Source organism: Nothoprocta perdicaria, unplaced genomic scaffold (genome assembly GCF_003342845.1).
Source record: "Nothoprocta perdicaria isolate Ctin4 unplaced genomic scaffold, notPer1 scaffold_34, whole genome shotgun sequence".
Lineage (NCBI taxonomy): Eukaryota > Metazoa > Chordata > Aves > Tinamiformes > Tinamidae > Nothoprocta > Nothoprocta perdicaria.
The window spans coordinates 4,026,881-4,046,550 of record NW_020455577.1 but is presented as its reverse complement, the minus strand read 5'-3'; the positions used below and the strand labels follow the sequence as shown (position 1 = coordinate 4,046,550).

The 19,670-nt window shown below is 39.1% G+C and overlaps 1 protein-coding gene across 1 annotated transcript in view; it reads right to left on the bottom strand.

Annotated features, from left to right (window-relative positions):
* VAV3 (vav guanine nucleotide exchange factor 3) overlaps window positions 1-19,670 on the bottom strand; it is a 142,935-nt gene that overhangs the window by 21,415 nt on the left and 101,850 nt on the right. Inside the window, exons 20-21 of the mRNA XM_026043890.1 lie at window positions 7,609-7,745; window positions 786-851 (exon numbers count right to left, since the gene is read on the bottom strand). Coding sequence (XP_025899675.1) covers window positions 786-851; window positions 7,609-7,745 — 203 coding nt within the window. The remainder of the gene's footprint in view (window positions 1-785; window positions 852-7,608; window positions 7,746-19,670) is intronic.

Genomic DNA, 19,670 nt, shown 5'->3' with positions numbered 1-19,670 from the left:
GGTGTCTTTATTGTTGTAATGAAAGCAATTGTGCTAATAAGTCTAACCCTGTTGTGAATCAAGCTAAAGAATTCCTAAACTAAGTGTGATTCATCACTGCATTCTTACGGGTTTACATCAATTAATCTCAATGAAGGAAGATATGATAATCTGATGGACAGTGTTACAGAGAGCAGAATGAGGGAGTGTGCAGTACTTAATGCAGTCACCTCTATACAAAACTCATGTGTACATATTATCAATTAATCTCTCTTATTGTTATCCTGAATTAATCTTGATTGAAAACATCCTTGAATGAAATAAAGGCAGGTAAAGAACTTGGAGACAAGGAAATTTATCGACCTGGCTGGATTGAAGGTTTTCTTTTAGTTTTACTCTTTCACATTTTTAAGCTCTCTATTTACGGTGTAATCTCTCTCTCTAACTCAAAGTGACTGAGCAACAGATTAGAACTACGGCTTGTCGCCTCACTGCTGGGGAGAAAAAAAGTGTGCTTTCACATAGAATCCATTTGCTCTATACTTGGCAAATTCATTAGACAATTATGTTTATTAATATTCCCCGAAGTAAAAATCTGCTTCTTGAATATTTTCTTGACATGTACAATTTCAATCCAATAACTAAAAGCACTAGAATGCAATATTTTAAGTAATTTTAAATTTATCATGAAAATACAAAGGAACTGGAAACAATATGATTCCCATGAGGTAAAAATAATAAAACCCTGGCATAAACCAGGCAATTTTCCTGCAAGATGACAAACAGAATTAAACACTCATACTTACACATGGGCTAGGTTTTACAGCATCACTTGGGAAGAAGCCAAGCTCTCCTGTTGTTAGATTTCTGCCCTAGAGAAAAACAAAATTCCCCATTTTGAGACATAATTGGGATAAATAGTAGATAGTACTATGTACACAGGATTTTAGTACTATAGGTACAYATCAAAAGAGTCCTTAAAATAAAGTATTATTCTAGAAAAATGTAATTCAGTCATTATTATTGATAGAAATTTTAAAATTATGATAGCCAATACACTTGAGGGCTCTGGGAAAGGGGATGCCAGTTCTGCACAGTGATGCAAATCACCACGAAGTGGGTACCACACAAAGAGCAGAGCTCAGGACCTGCTCTCAGGATACCAAATCACCCTCCTACCACCTGCACTCATCAAACCTACTGTTTTAGTATCCAAACATTGCCGTTTTTCAGTTTTTCCAAAGCACCTAAGTGCTTACTCTGCTTGTAAATGTAATAGACTACCAGCACACTTAGCAATGCCTGTAAGAAAGAACATTTTCTTGGCATCATCATCTTGAGAGTGACATTTACTTTTATTTCTGACCACATACTTGCACCATAAAAAAAATAAAAGGGAAGAAAAGCTTCATGAACGCACATGTAATTTCTTGTTTTAATTCATTCATTGCTGCAACACTGAGTGCGTAATTGCACCCTCATACTAGCGCACAAACCAGAATTCAGCAATTTCAAATAGGGCAGAGCTGAACGTAAAAACTAAAAGAAAGAAGAATTAATGAGGATTCACGAGCAATTGAGAAAACTCTTCAAGTGTGGTGCCCTACCCACACTGAACAAGCATGTTATTTTCCTTGGGAGGCCATATGCAACTTATCATGTAGAGCAATGCTTAAAGTGCAGAGGAAGGAGAGGAGACAAAAAGGCACTTACAAGCAGTGTTAAAGGTATAATATGTTAAGTTAAAAAAAGAAGTGCATGCTAACGAGTGACAGTCTTATACAATTGAACCCATGTTAGCCAAGCTTGTTTTCCTTCTTTCCCACTGTCTACCTGAATATAGGTTTCACACTGTGTGCTTTTATTCTGTTTGCTCCCCTAGTGTGAATTCCTCTGAATCACACACTTTATTTACAAGCAAAGCTCTGACAGTCTCCTGGCTAAATGGCCCTTATTTACTACACTGAATCCTATCTGAACAGCAAGTCATCACCCAGGTAATGCAACCAAGCACTGAATAAAATACATTAATGAGAAAGAGCATTTGAAGAAGYACAATTAAAGAGCATTAACCTTCTATGTGCCCACACACAAGTGCTCGTCATGAGAAAAATGTATATAAGAGAAGCTCCACAAGATGACACATCAGGCAACATATGTCCATGACAATTAAAAAGCAGGCAAGGATCAAAACTTGATGAGTTCAGGGACAGATCCTTTCATCACCAACTGACAGAGCAAAGAGGAGCATCATTTTGAACATATATCACAGCACAGCCTCCATGGGCCAGGGACAGCAGGATATAACCCCAGCAGTGCCCTGACAGGCTCAGGCACTGCTAGGGACAAGCAGTGCCACAAACTGCTGCTGAAAACCCAGTAGAAATCATGGGATTAGTTGAGCTCCACGTCAATTAAACCATTGCCACAGCACAGACATTATGATGCCGACACATCACACTCAGACAGCAGGAGCAAAAGCAGCAGTAGAGAAGAGTTGCAGGGCAGATGATCTTGAGCAGGTCATGCCTTCCAAGAGACCCAATCCCCCCAAGTACGGGTAGCAGCACAAAACTGGATCATTGTATTTTGAATAATAACACAAATATAAAAGTAATACAACTCAAAGAAAAACTTGGCCTTCTAAAGAAAACCTTTACCTGCATTAGGTAGCTATGGGGACATTTAATCCTAGTTTTTGAAATAAGCCACTAACTGTAGAAGAATTTTATTTATTATACATTGCTGAAGGAAATAGTTTGCTTTCCAATGCTGCGCAATTCACCAAGGCTCAGTGTCATTCGTATGTGAAACTGTGACCCACTGTCATACGATTTCAGAATAGAAAATCTGTCAATTAGCCCTGATTAACAGCGAAATTATCATGCCACCACACTTCATTTCTAATCAGTTGTTTCTGCTTTAMATTTTCTGCTGGCTAATTGCTTATCACTTGATGACTAAGCATTTCACTTGCCTCCAACATGTCTCTATAATGACTTAAGGTCATTAGAAAAGCAGAAGGTCTGGACAGAACTCTTTAAAGGTGCTTTAAAGAAACTTTATTACACTTTATGGCTACATACTATATATATCAGTGTGTGCATACAGCATGCGTGCATGCATATTTTACTCACACATAAATATATAAACATAGATAGAGGCCGGTGAAGCCCTTCAGTCCATTTCTTTCAACTGCACCTTCAGCAAGACTAGAGGCTGGTTCATTATTCTTGCAATTGTTTTAAGGTCAGAGGTTTTCTGAAGCCCTTTTGCAGTTTTGCTATGAGTTTTCAGGCTGCTGTCAGTCTTTTAGCTAATGCCATTGCCACCAAGCTCAGTGGACACAGCAAAGCACTGGCATAGCTAAAAATTATCACATCTATCATTGTATCCGTATCTGTGACACACACACCCCTTCATCTCACATTGAGGGACTCAAGGCTGGAACATTCTACTGAATGCATCCATATAAATCCTGAGTTACTTAAATGACAGGAAAGAAAAACCTGGGAGCCTCGGCTAGAAAATTCCTGACTGCTGCTGCATGGGACACGGGAGACATCTGAATGCTGAAGACAGCCTGACCCAGCTTTATTAAGGGATCCATGAATAACCCTCAATGAAGAATGTGGAATGACACGTGCAGGCGGAGAGGGAGCTGGGCCAGAATAGGGATGTGAGCTGCTACATCAGCATGCAGGACATGGCTGCACAGCCAGCACGGAAGTATCCCCACGGCCAAAGAGAGAAATGCTGTACAGGACAGGTCACATCCACCCGACACACATGCAACCTACTGAAGAACCTGCTCATCGACAAATAGAGACTCCTGCTAATCAGGAGAASGCTTTTCTGCAAAACCCTTGAAGATGAGAGTTTCAGGTCGACTAAAAGGTGGAAGGTATTTTAATGCACGCTCAAAGTCTTAGCCCAATGTACTGCCTTGACATTACTGTAGCTGGAAGTATTAAAATGAACGAGGCTTCTGTTAATGATAAGATATATCCTACAGAGCTGCACAGTAATTATGTATAAACTGTACAGCATGAATGAAATAGGTTAAATCATCAGGAATTTCTCTCAGTATATTTTAGTAATATGCAGAATTTTAATGACAAATTCAGAAAAAAAGTACTGCTATATGCTTTCAATGGAAGTAACTAATATTTTTCATTTCAAAAACATTAGCATCATCAATACATAACCACTGGGAAGAACACCCAGCTAACTAGGACAAAAGCAGTTTCCAGGCCTAATTCAGGCTTACCCTCTATCAAATTCRCTTCTGCTTAATTCAGGACAAAGCAGAGCTGTTCCGCAGGAGGCTTAACAACATCCACCCAACTACGGCTCCTTTTTGGAAAATGTACCGAGCAGGCAAACATGGTAAATAAAGGAAAATCCATGCAACCCTACTCATGTGACCAGAGGGGGCTTGGGACTACTCACGGACCTGCATTCATAACAGCAATCCTGTATTTGTCTAATCCTGAAGGAGTCTCAACTCCCTGGGACAGGAATTCAGACTCTGGTATACATTGATGTTTTCTGATGGGGAAATGGAGGTCTTGACACTCTATTGTAGGTTTTATTGGGTAAGAAAGTTCTTAAACTCTTCCTCTTTTCCTCTTACTTAATTCTCAGCCTGAAGATAGACATTTACATTATATAACTCTCAATATGCCAACCCTTTCTTCCTTTAATTCAGTGATTGCAGTGTTTTAAAACGTTTAGATAGGAACCATGCCCCAGGCCTCCCTTGCCCCCGCCGACACCTACGGGCCCGCAAAGCCCACCTGCTTCCGGACAGTGGTCTCTGCAGAATAACAGCCCCTCTGAGCTGCTCCTCCTAAAGCATAGCCTAGATCAACACTGAAAAGCTTAGCTCTTTTCACATATTCTACATAGGAGATCTTTCCATGTTTTGGGGTATRTTAGCTGGCTGTATGAATATCTTAAAATGAATACTATGGTTTTAGTTTGACATAGTTGCATAGACATCAGATTCAGATTTCCTCTGTGCAAGGTGAATTGTACATGAATTCCCAGATTGCTGCAGAATTTTTCCCAAATGGGCATTATTATGCTCAATATTTGTACGGAGAAGATAAAAATTATCTCATGTTAGTACCACTCAATACATTCTTTTTCCTCACAGCACCCTATCACAGAAGTGCTTTGCATTGCCCCAGTGGGTTGTCTTTACATGGCAACAGAGAAGAAACGAGTTCTCTCCCCAGATACAAGTTTCAATTTTATATCCCATGTATAGTTACAATATCCTTAATGTCCTTTGGATGTTGACTGTGGGACCACTAACTACTGAAGCATTAACAGGGACATCTATAATAGCAATTACTCAATATGGGTTTAGTCTGTATCAAAGAGAAGTTGGTTTAGAGAAAGAAAAAGAACAGTCCAGAAAAATCTGTATTCCTTTGGTGTACTTCAAAAACATGACTGCCTGGAGGATAGTGGGTAATTGCAATGGAAACCTGTAAAACTAGAATTACATTATATCTTACGGTATGCATTGTGGCACACCGAAAACCTGCCCTCAGGTTAAATAAGTACCAATTTACTTAGACCAAACTCAGAGGAGAAAAAAATATTCCCATCTATAATAAAAATCAGCCTACTTGAGAAGTGCACTATTGCAGCTGAAACAGCCAGTAGTGCTCTGGATCACAGTCTGAAATTTCCATTTAAAACACCAAGTTTTCACTCTCCCTCCTCCCCTTCTCATTCAATTAGCTTTGCAAGGAAGGCTGCAGGAGCAGCAACTCGGCAAGCAGCCCRGCTCACCCGTGCCCGAGCAAAGAAAAGCAGCCGCGCAAAGCAGGAAGATTCTCTTCCTTTTACTCACAGCCAGGTAGGTACAGAAAACAGCAGGTTAACTTGGGGGCTCGATACTTGAGGTAGTATCGAGCCCCTTATTTCCCATGTTCTCTTTGAAGAAAGCTGAGGGTTGGGATGACAGCGGGTGCCGCACAATAGCTAGAAGGAATAGAGAGCATCTGTCGGCCTCTCCAAATAGGACTTGCTGTTTCATAGGAGGATGCCTTGTGCGTGGGAGGGAACAGCCCCAAAATAAACTCATACTTGGCTCTCCAGACTGCTTTACAAGATGCATATGTGTATACAGATGTGTAAGCCATCTACAGAATTCACCATAATTTCTAAGCAACCAATCATGCTAACATTATCTTGGCAGAATTTTAATGTTTAAACACATTTATCAAATCTAAATTTTTTTAAGATAAGCATTACTTGAGAATTTATTGATTTTAAATTACTGATAATTTGTGGTGTTTATTAGATGTATCATAAACAATAAAAAAGAAATCTTCACACCTGAAATACATTTACCTGTTAAAAGCATCTGAATTTCTAAACTGAGACAAGGTCAATTTTCAAGTCCATTCCAACATAATTCTCCTTCTGGTCAGCTATGAAATAATCCCAAACCCCTCCTGACTAAACCTTAGAGTTTTCAATGAAAGTCTGTATTTTGCAGCCACTTCTTAGTTCACATTCCAAAACATCATTACACGATTCACAACAATCTCCAGAGAGTAGTCTGCGACAAGGCAGGTTGTGAGAGAAAAAAATAAAATGCCTAAGAAGCTAGAGACAATAATTTGCACTGCACAAGTAGATTTTAACTGAATTCTTAGCCATAAGTCCAAATCACATCCAATAAACATTCCAGTAGACTAAGATAATTAACTTCCAGCCTGTCCTATATTTCAATGCTTCATTAAATTGTTACTATTAACCTATAAGCTCATAAAAAAATTGCAAAGATAAAATATCAGCAACTGAAGAATATCAACAACATATCCTAGGTTTTCTTCTATTAATACTCTAATATCTAATGAAATATCTATTTTTCCATTTTGCACTATTTTAGCTACCCAATATTATTGGTGGATATGCATTCTAGAAGGAAAAATTGGAGAAATATAATCAAGGAAAACAAATGTTAAACTGTTCGCATTTTAAATCCGTTTTTGATAAAAGTGCCAAATTAGAAATGAAATTACAACACCATTAGCAGTGATCTGAATCATACCAACTTCTATGGAAACAACTTATTTTGCCATCAATACATTCCCCTTTCCTCTGTACACAAGTCCTTAGATGACTTGAGCTCTCACCAAAAAGGTAGACGTAGCTCCATTTTGCACATGTATCTGTCTCTTTCCTAAAAGAAATTCCTACTCACATTTGAATTTAAATATTTTGTTTCGCTAGCAGAGCTTTCACTTCTGCTATACAGGAAAAGTGGTAATGTAAATTCTCAGATCTGTCGGGCTTCTGTGACAAATTCTTTCATCAGTCCTATAATTTCAATAGCAGACTGCTCCTTATGCCAAGTTCCTGCAGGCTTATTCAGCAGGACTTCTAGGTGAATAGGGTTGCAAGACTAAGGCTTTACACAGCGTGGGTACTGCCTCTGGCACTTGAGTAGTGAAAATAGTTGTATCGGTCATTTATTTTCAATAGAACACATTAGAGGATGTGTTGTTCACTACGAAGAAAAACTTAGAACAACAATAAATCATTAAGAATTTAATAGCTGGGAAAAAAAGGAATAGGGCCATTTGCTAAATCCTACAGTACCTGCCAAAATAAGCTATGTGCATCTCCATGGATGAGTTCAATAGTGTCCCCAATGTGGATGTGCAAAGGCGGACCGTCCTGCGAAGCCGGCTGTGGCATCCCATCGTAGTTGCGAATGACTTGCATTTTTGGTAAACCTGGCCAAGAAAAACAACATTTATTTAATGACATGTACTTTTAGTTAATGGAGAATTTCCTCAGGTTTAGATCAGCATTACCCAAAAATCTATTGCTATGTGAACATACCCAAGAGAACAGGACACTGATCCTACTTTCCTTCTAATAGGATTTGTTCTCATTTTCAGTTTTTGAGAAGATTTTTGGATGTATCTAATAAGCCAAGATGCAGTTTAATGTTTCATTTTCAAGACAAGAACTCTGTGTGCACTCTGCTCCTTCCACATCAACACTGGCTGCACACTGACACCTGACCTATGTCCCCCACACACCTCTTTGTAATTAACAAGGTAGCCATTCTCCTCTTGGAGGCACAAAATACTTCCCTCAAAGATTATTCTTACTGCCCGTACAAAGAACTAAATCACTGTTTATAACTACAGTTCAGAAGCTCCTCTTAGTACTTCTCAAATACAGCAGTGGGAAGAGGAGAAAACAGGTCTTTCAACTCCATATTCTGATCAACATAATAGTATTTCTTTTAAAAGCCTTGAAGTAGTATGGACAACTTKTTTATAACACTAAAAGCATGCTGCAGCAATACAGAAATACTTAAAACCAAGCAAAGAACTACCAGAATCTAACATAGTAAAGACTTAAAAGCTCTTAAAAAGCATTCTTTATTACTCTTCTTTTTTGCTAGCTACTGTCCTCTCCGCTTCTTTCTTTCACACCTTATATAACCATTCCCTTGTTTTAACTGCACATGGGATGGTTGCTGGTATTAACTGGCATGTCCATTTTATAATTTAATCACATAGTTTTGGGTTAAATAAGCTTCTATGAGAATTAGAAAAAAACAACAGTGAAAGAACACAAATTAAGGTTGCTGCCACATTTAACTGCTTTGCTGCTGCAGAGTAATTTTGCATGGCCAAATTACTGCCGACACAAAGCGGCAGCAGGCTGACAAGCAACCTTCTGCTTCCACCTCAAGACTACAATATACCTATATTGTACAAATATTCCCCAAGAAGTACAAATATTCCCCACCTTCTCTAAGTTGCATAAAACATGAAAGCAGCCAGCAATAACAATTATTCGCAGTACTTAATAAATACTAATCCAAAATGCTGATGACATATTAAACAAAATATCAGCTCTGTCAGTCAGTCAGCCCCAACAACAGAGTATTTCCTATTATTTCTTCACCTTATCTAGCACACAATACACACACTCATTATTAGAAAACCATTAGTCCACTTAAGCAAACACTGGAGCTTGCTTTATTTCTCAACTTAAGGCTGCCAAACCAGCAATGGCTCTGCATAGGTGGGCACCTGCATTTGCCTCCAGCTTTGAGGCATACTTGGAAAACCAAATAAAAGCATAAAAAAAAATTTGCTTCATGAAATGTTGCATTGGGATTTTATAGTATATTGCATTTTAGTATGCAGATACAATACCCTTCAAATGCTATCTTTATAATGAACCCATGTGACGACAAATAGGAAATAATTTCATATACTTTTTGGTACAAAACCTGCTGCATTAAAAACATGAAAGCATATTTCTAAAATGATCAAATTAATGGTTTACATTTCTAAAATGACTTTCAATTTTGATTTCACTGGTAGTTACAAATATCAACAGCTCTGAGAATCAGGCCAATCAAAACGGAAAAACCTCATGCTGTGCCAACTAGCAGAATTACTAAACAGGCAAAAGGATTTTTCATGTTAAAACATATCATGCCTAGAATACTTGTGTATAATTCAATATGCTTAATTCTGCCAAGTTAAAATCCTATACAGTTTTTGATTATAAAATTCCCTTTGCAGATACAGTGTTAGAGGATTTGATCTAACAACTCTTGACATCACYGGAAATAATCCTATTCATTTAAGCAGGCTTTGAGTCAGGGTCTTAGTCTTTAGAGTTCATTACCTTGCTTCAGATCCCTTCTTAAAACTCCCCTGACAGAAGGCCCGCAGCGCGGCGGTGATTGCGCTGCTGCTGCTCCCACCCCACAGCTCTCCTCCGCGCTGAGCCACAAACCTTCCTCTTCTCCTGGGGCTTTAGAGCTTTCTCCAACCCAAGGGCCGTCCCTGCTCTGCTCTGGGGTACACGGTGCTTTTATGGGCACACACTGCTTAGCACAATGCCTCAACACCAGGTATGTATCAACTCATACCTGGAATAAACAGAATATGTTCTAGCATTCCTACCTGCCGCAGTGGTAAAAAAAATAATTACTATTATCCAGTATATTGTCAGAATGAGGATTTTACAGTAAATTAGGAGTAAGGGCTGCCTTATTGCAACCACAGGAGGCTCCAGCCTCTCTAGGGTTAATGCACCTTCCAGCAACAGGAGCTCCTGGCACAGAAGAGTCACTTGGGGCCCAGCAGTCACTGGCAGACAAACACAGCCCAGACTGACCACAGCACTGAACCTGCAACTAATGCTGCTACCTCCTTACATGAAAACACCTGGGGAAGAAGATGCCCCTGCACTTGCATTTTAAGCATTAAATAAAGCTCAAAATACCCAGAAATAAAAGACTACAGGAAGTCTTTGAATTAATCAGAAAATCTTGTGTTATTGCAGAAGAGTTTTTCTTTCATCTATAAAGTTCTCACACAACTCACCTTGTACCATTATCAAGTGTGGAAGAAATAAATGGGATGCAGAAAAGGCAAAGCATYGAGGCAAACGGTCAGAGTTCAGTACAGAACATTTAATTTGCTTTTCATCGTGTAATTATAGATTTGATAATAGCAACTCTGAAGCAGTTTCAGCAGGTTAACACAGAGAGGACACACTTAATTGGATGGAAAGCGCTCAGCCCCTCACCTCCTAGCCTAGCCTTAGTACAGGTCAAGTCCCATCCGCTGTTCCCACAGGCAGAGCTCTCACAGCTCACCTGCCTGCTGAGCCAACCCCAAAACTACTTGGCTTGGTCGGYCCTGCTGCTCATTTCAGAAGGTTCATCCAGAGCTTTATTTTCAAAGCATTGAGAATCTTCCCWTTTCCAGCATAAATTTCTTCAGGTCAACTTTATACCCATTTGCCCTAGTGCCAATAGTGCCTTTTAGTCTGAAAAATCTTCTCCCTGCCTAYATTTACCTTCATAATGCAGTTATAGAGCAATCATACCCCTATCAAGCTTCATTTTGCCAGGCTAAGCAAGCCCCATTCTTTTAGCCTCCTCTTGCAGCAGATCAATTCCTCTGAGGTGGTAGAGCAAACACCATGCTCAGACAGGCAAGATCTAGACTGTTTTCCCTGCCTGTCTTCAAATTTCATCCTCAACAATTTTCAGCCTAATTATGGGTTATATGCAATAGAAATGGCACAGAAACATAAAGCATTAAGAACTGTATGTGAAATATAATGAGCATTACAGATATTTCCATTGTGAGGTACTGTATTACTGAGAATATTCTGACAACGGCAAAAAAACCTCTAGAAACACCTGACACAAGAAAAATCTATTCATAAATAATTTTAAAAGCAGGAAAGATTCAAAAAAAGGATAAGGCATGGCTGAAATCCTGACTTCATCAAAGTAAGTGGCAAAAGCCCCACCAATTTCCAGGGAGTCTCCTTTCCACTGTACACGCCTAAAAGCTTTTATCAGGAAACTTCCTAATTTGAAGGCACAAAACCAGCTTGGCAATTCCTGACCTTGAAATCAAAAAGCAGCAAAGTGGCCCAGTTACTCCCTCAAAGAGCAGCTGAAATCTTCTTGACAACCAGAACAAGCCTCAGACTCGTTCAGAAGAGTCTCCATGGCCAAGCTCTGGGTCGCAGAGCGACGAAGTGCAGTGCAGCTCGGGGTGAAAGCAGACAGCTGGCTAGAGCTTTGCTTTATAAAGCTCCACGCTGGTGGTGTTATGGAAAAATATTTTTGCAACAAGTATGATGCATGCTCTATTATAACCTGTATTTGTCAAAATTGACTCCAGCATTTGTTATTCTCAAATAAACCAAAATTTGGTTTATGCTTCAGGCAGAGATCATTTTAACATACAGAATAATGACATAGATTATAGGAAACAGGGGTATAGGGCTGAGTTTTTGGATATACTGTATGCTATTCATCCAAAGACATTAAATAACTTGGTCTGCACTGAGCACTGAAATCTAGYTAGCACAAGTCTTGAAGGACAGGAGAAAGTCTCACCACCAAATATTTATAACCTGATCCAAAAAAACACCCAAGTAATGAGACATGACCAGACGTGGAATCCAGCCTACGATATTAGGCTGTCTGACACGACGGCATTTTGATGTTYCCAGGATCCTGACACAGTGACATTTGCTGTTCTTACAGGAAACGACAGGGAGTTTCACTAATTCTGTCCCTTCTTGCTCCAGAAAGGGAATGCCAGGGCTCACTCTCAACTCTCTGAACTAGCTCTAACTTTTGATTCCAGATATTTTTGTGGCTCCGAACACCAGGAAGGCAACAAAAGGGATCTCATATTTACAAAAAGTGAACAAGTCCTAACTCCAACGTTTGCACTGCAGCAAGTAAAGACAGACTGTGAAAGTTTGAGACCAAGGAGTATAACTGCAGGTAACACAGTAGCAACTAACTGCTCATTCTAATGTCAGCTTTACCACCTCTCTTACCTCCTAGTCCAGTAATAAGAATTACTAGTTCAAGAAAAATTCTCTGATTCTATGAAATTCTCTGAGTACCAACAACATAAAAAGAAAGTCTTTTATACTACACACATTCTTCAAATCAGGTGCTCAGAAATCCTGTTTCTAATGATTTTTTTTGCCAAAATATCAGCGAACTGGATTCTTCCGTCTGGCAGTTCTGAAAAGAACTGGTTCTTGATTCCCAGCCTGCGCCTATCTCTGCAGCCCAGGGGAAGTCAAGAGTTCTGGACTGTGGCTGCCAAAGGGAAAACGTGCCCAGAAGGRCTTAACCAGTGATCCAAGCTCCTTAGCTGGAGATCCACAAAAGCACCACCACAATCCGGGCATTTACTTCCACTCTRTGGAGCTGCCTATTAACACAGGGAAAGAAAACACTTCTTTTTTTGCTATTTCTGACACAGAAACTACAGAACTCACATACTTGAAACATGCCGACACAGTCCTTACAGCATACTCTTCACAGTGGCAATGATTTAAATAATTATTATTAGACAAAATTATTAAATTGGAAAAGTACATGCTTTTGTACTCATTGCGTTTGTATGGCATCATTAAYTAAAAGCTCTAATCCTAGATACTGCACATAAACCACGGAGTCAGGCAGGATGATTGAAATGCAGAGAGACTAAGAATCAGTTTTGAATCTCCCTTTTTTGTTTGGCTTCTGACAAAGTGTTTGCCTTTGATTACTATCCAATAAAGATGCAGAGGTCTTCATATGACTAAACATAATTCCTGAATTTGCTGTTTGAATCAGATTACAGTTGATAACTTAGAGAAGGTTGATATTTAAAATATTTAATAATGAGCTTTCCTCAATTGTCTGTTTAAATTCCTGCTCATTGTGTTTATGCAGAGTGGTCCTATCAGGGCTTGATTTTCATAAACAGAGAACTCGCAAGCACAGTATCAGAGAGGGAAAAAAATAAATACACTTTTTATTCATAGATAAAGAAAACAACCTTTACTATCTCATTCACCCAAATTCAGGTGATAAATATACAAGTCACTCTAAATATCATCTGAGAAACATTTACATTTCTCATCCACTTCCACAGATGTAGAAAAAGTCAAGAGCATCATCCCATGGGACATGCAAGTCTATGGAAAAGTTACATTTCTTTCCTGTTCCCTGTAACTGCTCTCCCTCAACTTTTCCTACCACTATAACTCCTCAAAAAACATATTCTTTTGAGGCATCACACTCACTTTCCCTCCACTTCCAGAGCTGAYAAACCCTGGTTTCCTGTAATTTTTCAGAGAGTCAATTTTTCCAAGATTTCTCTTTTCTACTAGATATCTAAGTGGTATTATCGGCAAAGACCTCTGCAAAAATGGTCAACCGTGAAGTAAAATATGACTCATGGGAGGAAGAATCTGTCTACCAACTGCCTGACCAATACTGCATTATCAGAAATAAGAAAACACTGCAACTCGGTCCTCCTGCTTCCCTGGGTTTTACAGAGCTGATCACTACCAAAAGGCCCCTTRGTAAGTAGTTGTATCTCCATTTTCCAGGTAGAATCCACACAAATTTGGAAAAGCACCACAGATCATTTAAGTTTATTACATGGAAAACAAATCCATTTTGGTTATTCAACTTACACAACTGGATTTTGGCTAACCATGTGACTTGAATGATACTGCTACACAGAATTTGTACATTACAATAGCTTTAACACACAGCGGCAAACGGGCACCTTACCCCAACGCATCCCCACTGTGAACATCACTCAGTCAGACACTAGCCCAAACATTTTGTACAGCAAAGATTTCTCGGGGTGACTTGCTCGTTAGTGGCAGTATGAGCAGCACTAGTGACGGCGGCAGCAGGGGAACAGCTGCCAGTCCCTGATGTGGAGCCCCCTCTCAGCGACAGCATTAGGTTTTCAGCCTTTCCAAGCCAACCCTGAAAGCAATGCTAAGCACTCCTAGAAATCTAACATCTATTTTGGTCAGAAAGCTAAGCTAAGCAGAAATTTAGCTAWGCAAATTTATAATCCAAACCAAAGTTGCAGCATTTAACGTTCTTCTTGGAAAAATAACTACAGTAGCAGAAGTATTAACTCCTRAAGTAGGGACATTTATCAGGAATCTGGAAGCTCAGAGCTTGCCTCTATGCAAGGAAATCAGACACTGCAGAAACTTTTGAATAATCATGGTTTTAAAATCAAGAAGAAAGCCATAAGGGCTGCCTTTTGGGGAAGGAATGAACCTTTCATTATTTAGATGACCATTTGTCTTACAGACCCTTAAGGGTGGCTCTGCTCATAACACACTCAGATTCATCCTTCAGAGAGGTTTAAATGACTTGCATTTCCCTCTATACAAGAAAAAGAATTGCACAAGTTGGAGGAATTCAGGGAGAGAATGTTACAATAGAGCAAAAACAATCTGAAAAGTTAGACCCTATACTGCAAAAAAGAACATGCATATAAATGCCAAAGCACTTCTGCTTGCACAGCAAACATTTTGAGAAGTTGTTCTGGGCAACACTCCATCCTTTCTTAATGCACATACTTACATTTTGTTTTCTACGTCCACATGTAAGCACTGCAATAAAGGGTCATATTTTTCAAAAAGGCCAAGCACCCAAGAGCTCCCTGCTAGCACCAGCTGTACTTGCCTACTTGTCAGCCCTGCACTCATCAAAACCTGGATTTGCCTCCGATGGATAACAGTGCATTGTAAATAACAGGATTTTTAAAATAATAGAAATTTTACATGAAATTGCAATATAATTTCTTATTTACGCCCAGAAACTGGTACTTGGAATTTAATTCTTCCTACCTCAAAAAAGCAGACAACCAGAACTGCCTTCATGAAAGGGGGAGACACCTAGGAAAATTAATGATTTTTACAGTGGTAACATACCTAAGTGTTGTGATAAGGTGGGGTAAAAGTTTATTTTCTTCCATGACAAACTCTGGTTTCCCTTTTACAGCATTTTTCCCACAAAAAAAAAGTGTTAAGGATTCATGTTTTGTGCAAATATAACAAAGAACACTTACTCAAGCAACTAGTCCTTATTTTAAGTAATGGGAGCAAATATCTCTCTGGAGTAAGGAATTTCAGGACTGCCTATATTGAGAAGAATCTCAGCATTTTGAAGAAATGCTGAAAATGGCCTAGTGCTAAAAACAGATATGAATAAGTTGCATTTCACAATGACACTGCTTCCATTTGCAATAATAATGTAATTTCAATATTTCAGTGCAGTCTAAATCACTAACAGGTGAATTAAGGATATAAATTTTAAAAATAATGTTGCCCGAAAATTAAAGCACTTCGTTATTTTGCTAAAACTGAGCAAACTAGAGTTACAGTATGTGAATTAAAAACTGTGGTACGTGAGGTGCTACTTTCTATAAAAGCACAAGGTATGAAAATTAACCACTGTTAATTATCATTCTTTTCATGTGGTGCCACAGAAGGGCATGGCACGTCAAAATGCATATTTGTTCAAACAAGTAGCTGCCCTGAGGAGCTAACAACTCACATTGGGCAGACGCCTATAGACGAGCTACAAAGGTGTGCCCAAACAGCAGAAGATTTTGCAGGCAGCAAAGGGCTGTGATAAAAACAGGACCAAATCCTGAAAAATAAAGAGCCATTATCCCAGAGAAGCAGCTATTCTAAGCTATATTATATTTTATATAGAATCTGGCTGCCCAGGGATGCTTCTTATAGCATGCAATAAGCATAAAAAGAGTCTTGGGAATGAGTCCCACATTACAAGCTGAATTTAATGCTATGCAATGTCATAAACTTTTTATACAACAGACATTTTTCTGTTATTGAGCATGTCAAAGAACTGAGCAGTTTTGAATGGAACTTGGTCAGATAAGAAACAAATCTAAAACATAAATATACTGCAGTAAGAGCTGGATAGTCAAATCCCTCTTGTTGCATGCCTGAAAGCCTGGCATGATAGAAGGCAGCCCTGCCTTTCAACAAGTCTATTCAGCACAAATGGAATTAGTCATCCTGTTGACTATACTGCACGTACATTAAAGTAAGTCTCAGACAAGCAAGTTACTAGCTGTGCACACCATAACACATCAATATGCAGCCTTATGCCACCCAGAACCCTTCACTGTCTCAAAGAGAGTTTGAGCATTGCTGAAAAGGTGAATAAAAATTCACTAGTTATTGCAAAAATAAAAATCATCTTCTACACAGTCTTCTGCATTTCATACTAATAACATCTGCCARTAAGATAAAATACCTTATTCTCATTTCTGCTATTTATAATAAAGAACCGTGCTGGCAAAATAATGATTTTAAATTGTTACAGAGGATGAACGGGAAGTGGCTGGTGCCTGACAAAGGCAGCAGGCTCCWGCAAGCGACAGGCTTGGTCTCGCCGCACTTATCTTCGTAGTGATGCTGCGCAAGACTTGAGCATTMGGAGTCAAACACAGTTGTAATCTTCCCCTTCAAACAGCATTTCTTGTCTGTGGTCTCTACTGTGACTGCAATAAATCTAACTTACTGATAGTAGCTCTTGCCTTGCATATAAAAGAATCCTCACCTGATACAGATGCACTTTTTACAGAAGCAACTGTAAATTAATGTTRTCTTGTATTATACTCTTAAAATAAGTGATGGAAAGAAGCCTTTGCTTTGGCTGAAATGAAACTGCTTTCAAAACAGATGCCTCCTAATTTCTGGTCTGTATGCACAGTGAAAGGCTACTTCTCTTTGAGATAAGAGCAAAAACTTCCTTATTTGGGGGCGGGGGGGGAAACCTGAGGACTTGTTACACTGTTACTGCATTTCATCCCTTGTAAAAGTTACATTTTTGTGATTTTGTTCTTATATTGCACATTTTGCACATCTGATACACAGGTAGTCTATGAAAAAGACTTCTAGGAAAGCTGTAAGACATGGTATTTCCCAACACCTGCACATGTCCTGAGAGTCTGCAGCATGCMCAGTCTCCTTTAGACAACTGTTTATATCCTATTCTAAAATACTTACATTTATATCCTTACTTTGAAGGCCAGCACAATAACTAATAAGCAATAAAAAAAAACACGTCCCACAAAGATGTAGGCAGAAAAAAAAATCAATGATCATTTAACCCATATAGAACAAAAAACTAAGTCTAAGTATTACAGAAAAAATGGCAATCAAGTCCAATGCTCTGTCTAGATGTCCATCTTGCCATATTAATTCTGGAAAAAGAAAGATAAGTGTCATCTTCAAACCTTTCGGTTTCTTTCCCTCCTATTTTCTACTTTAGAATAATCTCATCCTCCCAGTAGTGACGGCTGTTCAATTTCCAGCCCAATGGCAGATTACACTCTTTGTGAAGCAAATGGTGGTAATTCCTTAGGACATAAACCATGCCTGCATCCCTAATAGCTGCAGCCACACACCAGAYTGAGTTGGTTCAGCAACTCAACCAGACAGAAAATTGCCTGTTCTGCCCCTGTCTCTGCATGCACACCCTGAATAACTTTCCATCATCTCACTGGATCAGTTTAACCCTATAACCACATAATCTCTCAGTTCAGGCACGGAGACAGCAAGGAGACACGGGGAAGCAAGGACCACACCTCCCACCAGAAGCCTGTGGTTACATCTAAGAAGCCCTAACACGAGAGCCCAAACTGACTCCAGCAGAAGTCAGTCTCCCTCCAGATACTGCTTGGACCAAGGCTACAGCCTTTATCCATTGAGATCCAAGTAGGTCTCTAAGCTCAGCCGACTGTTCTTTGCATATAAGACGGCTGAGTCAGGCAGAGAGGATGATTTAAATTGAGACCACATTCAAAAAGAACACAACATGCACACAAGCACTCAGATTCATGTCTCCAACTTCACATTTTGTTTCTCTTTTTTTTTTTTTTTTTTTTGACCCCCTATCCCCATTAATCCTCCCTTCTCCTTCTGAAGGAAAAATAAGAAGATGGAAAAAAAAAGTGGGAGAGGGAGCGAAAGGCAAGTTGTCAGTTCTTACAGAAAAAAAACACAGAAATTGCAAAAGATGAAGTAGATACCATTAAACTGAGATGACAACTGCTTTTTGCAGGACAACTCCTATGCCAGAAGTGTTACCCYGAAAGAAAAGTCGTGATCCATACATGCAGTTTTTGTTGTCATATCATATTTCATGTAATTTGTTGCTGTCAAACCCAATTACAGAAAAGATCCAGAAATGACTGCAGACAAGCTGATTTACCATCTGAACTGAAGAGACATGGAGCACCCGATGCTTCCTCTTCTTTCCACATCTTTCACTCCAAATCACAGCTGGTTAAAGAATAACTTCTAGGGTTAGTAGAACCAGGGCAGGTTTTCAAAGTATCAGATAATAAAGTTACTATTTAATTTACTATCACACACTAAAGGTTAAGTAAAAGGAGTTTTGTGCTAGACTGAACAAGCATTCTTTTTATGCTGAGGCCAGCAAGGGCAGCAATGAGGGCTGAACTCAAGTGCTTCCCTGGAGTTCTTCACAAGGCACCTCACTATTTTTCCCTCATGGACCATAACAGGTTAAACCAATTGGTTTAACAAATTAACCAATTGGAAAGAGATTCTATCAATTAGATCCACTTCATRCTGTCATTACTTGGAAGCACTTGGAATACTAAATGAACTCAAACATGAAATTGCTGAATTGTTAATTGTGATCTATAACCTATTTCTTAAAACAGCCTCAAAGCCAGAGAAATCTAAGACGTTAAGTGTGAAAACAGTGTTTGAAGAGGGATTCAGTGGAAACTAGATGTCCAGACAGGAATAGCTGACTTCAGTACCAGGCAGATTGGTAAAGCCTGCTATAAAAACAGAATTTGCAAACATACGGATGATTATAAAGAGTCAAACTATTTACAGGAAAATCAGGCTAATTGTTTTAAGTTCTTTTAGGTAATCACTAAACATGAGGATAARCACAATATAATAGCTTAGTTTAATAAAATAAGTTTAAAAAGAATCATCACAGAAGTCTTTTGCAGCTGTCATGTGATGAGTGACAAGTTCCCTCCCATATAAGGAAAGAATGGGAATTAAAGGTTGGCCCAGCATCCCTTTTTCCTCTAAAAGGTTCCAAAAGGGTCCCCACAAGACATCGGCTGTGTTCAAACTCTCAATGTTATACAAATTAAGAAACAATGTGAAAATGGCCACAAATAGTGACCGACACAGCTTCGAAAGGTGCAACCATTTCTTTGAAAAGAGCACAATTTGCCAAGAATCACAAATCGTGGAATAACTAAGGTAGAAAGGGACCTCTAGAGGTCTTTTGTCCTAAT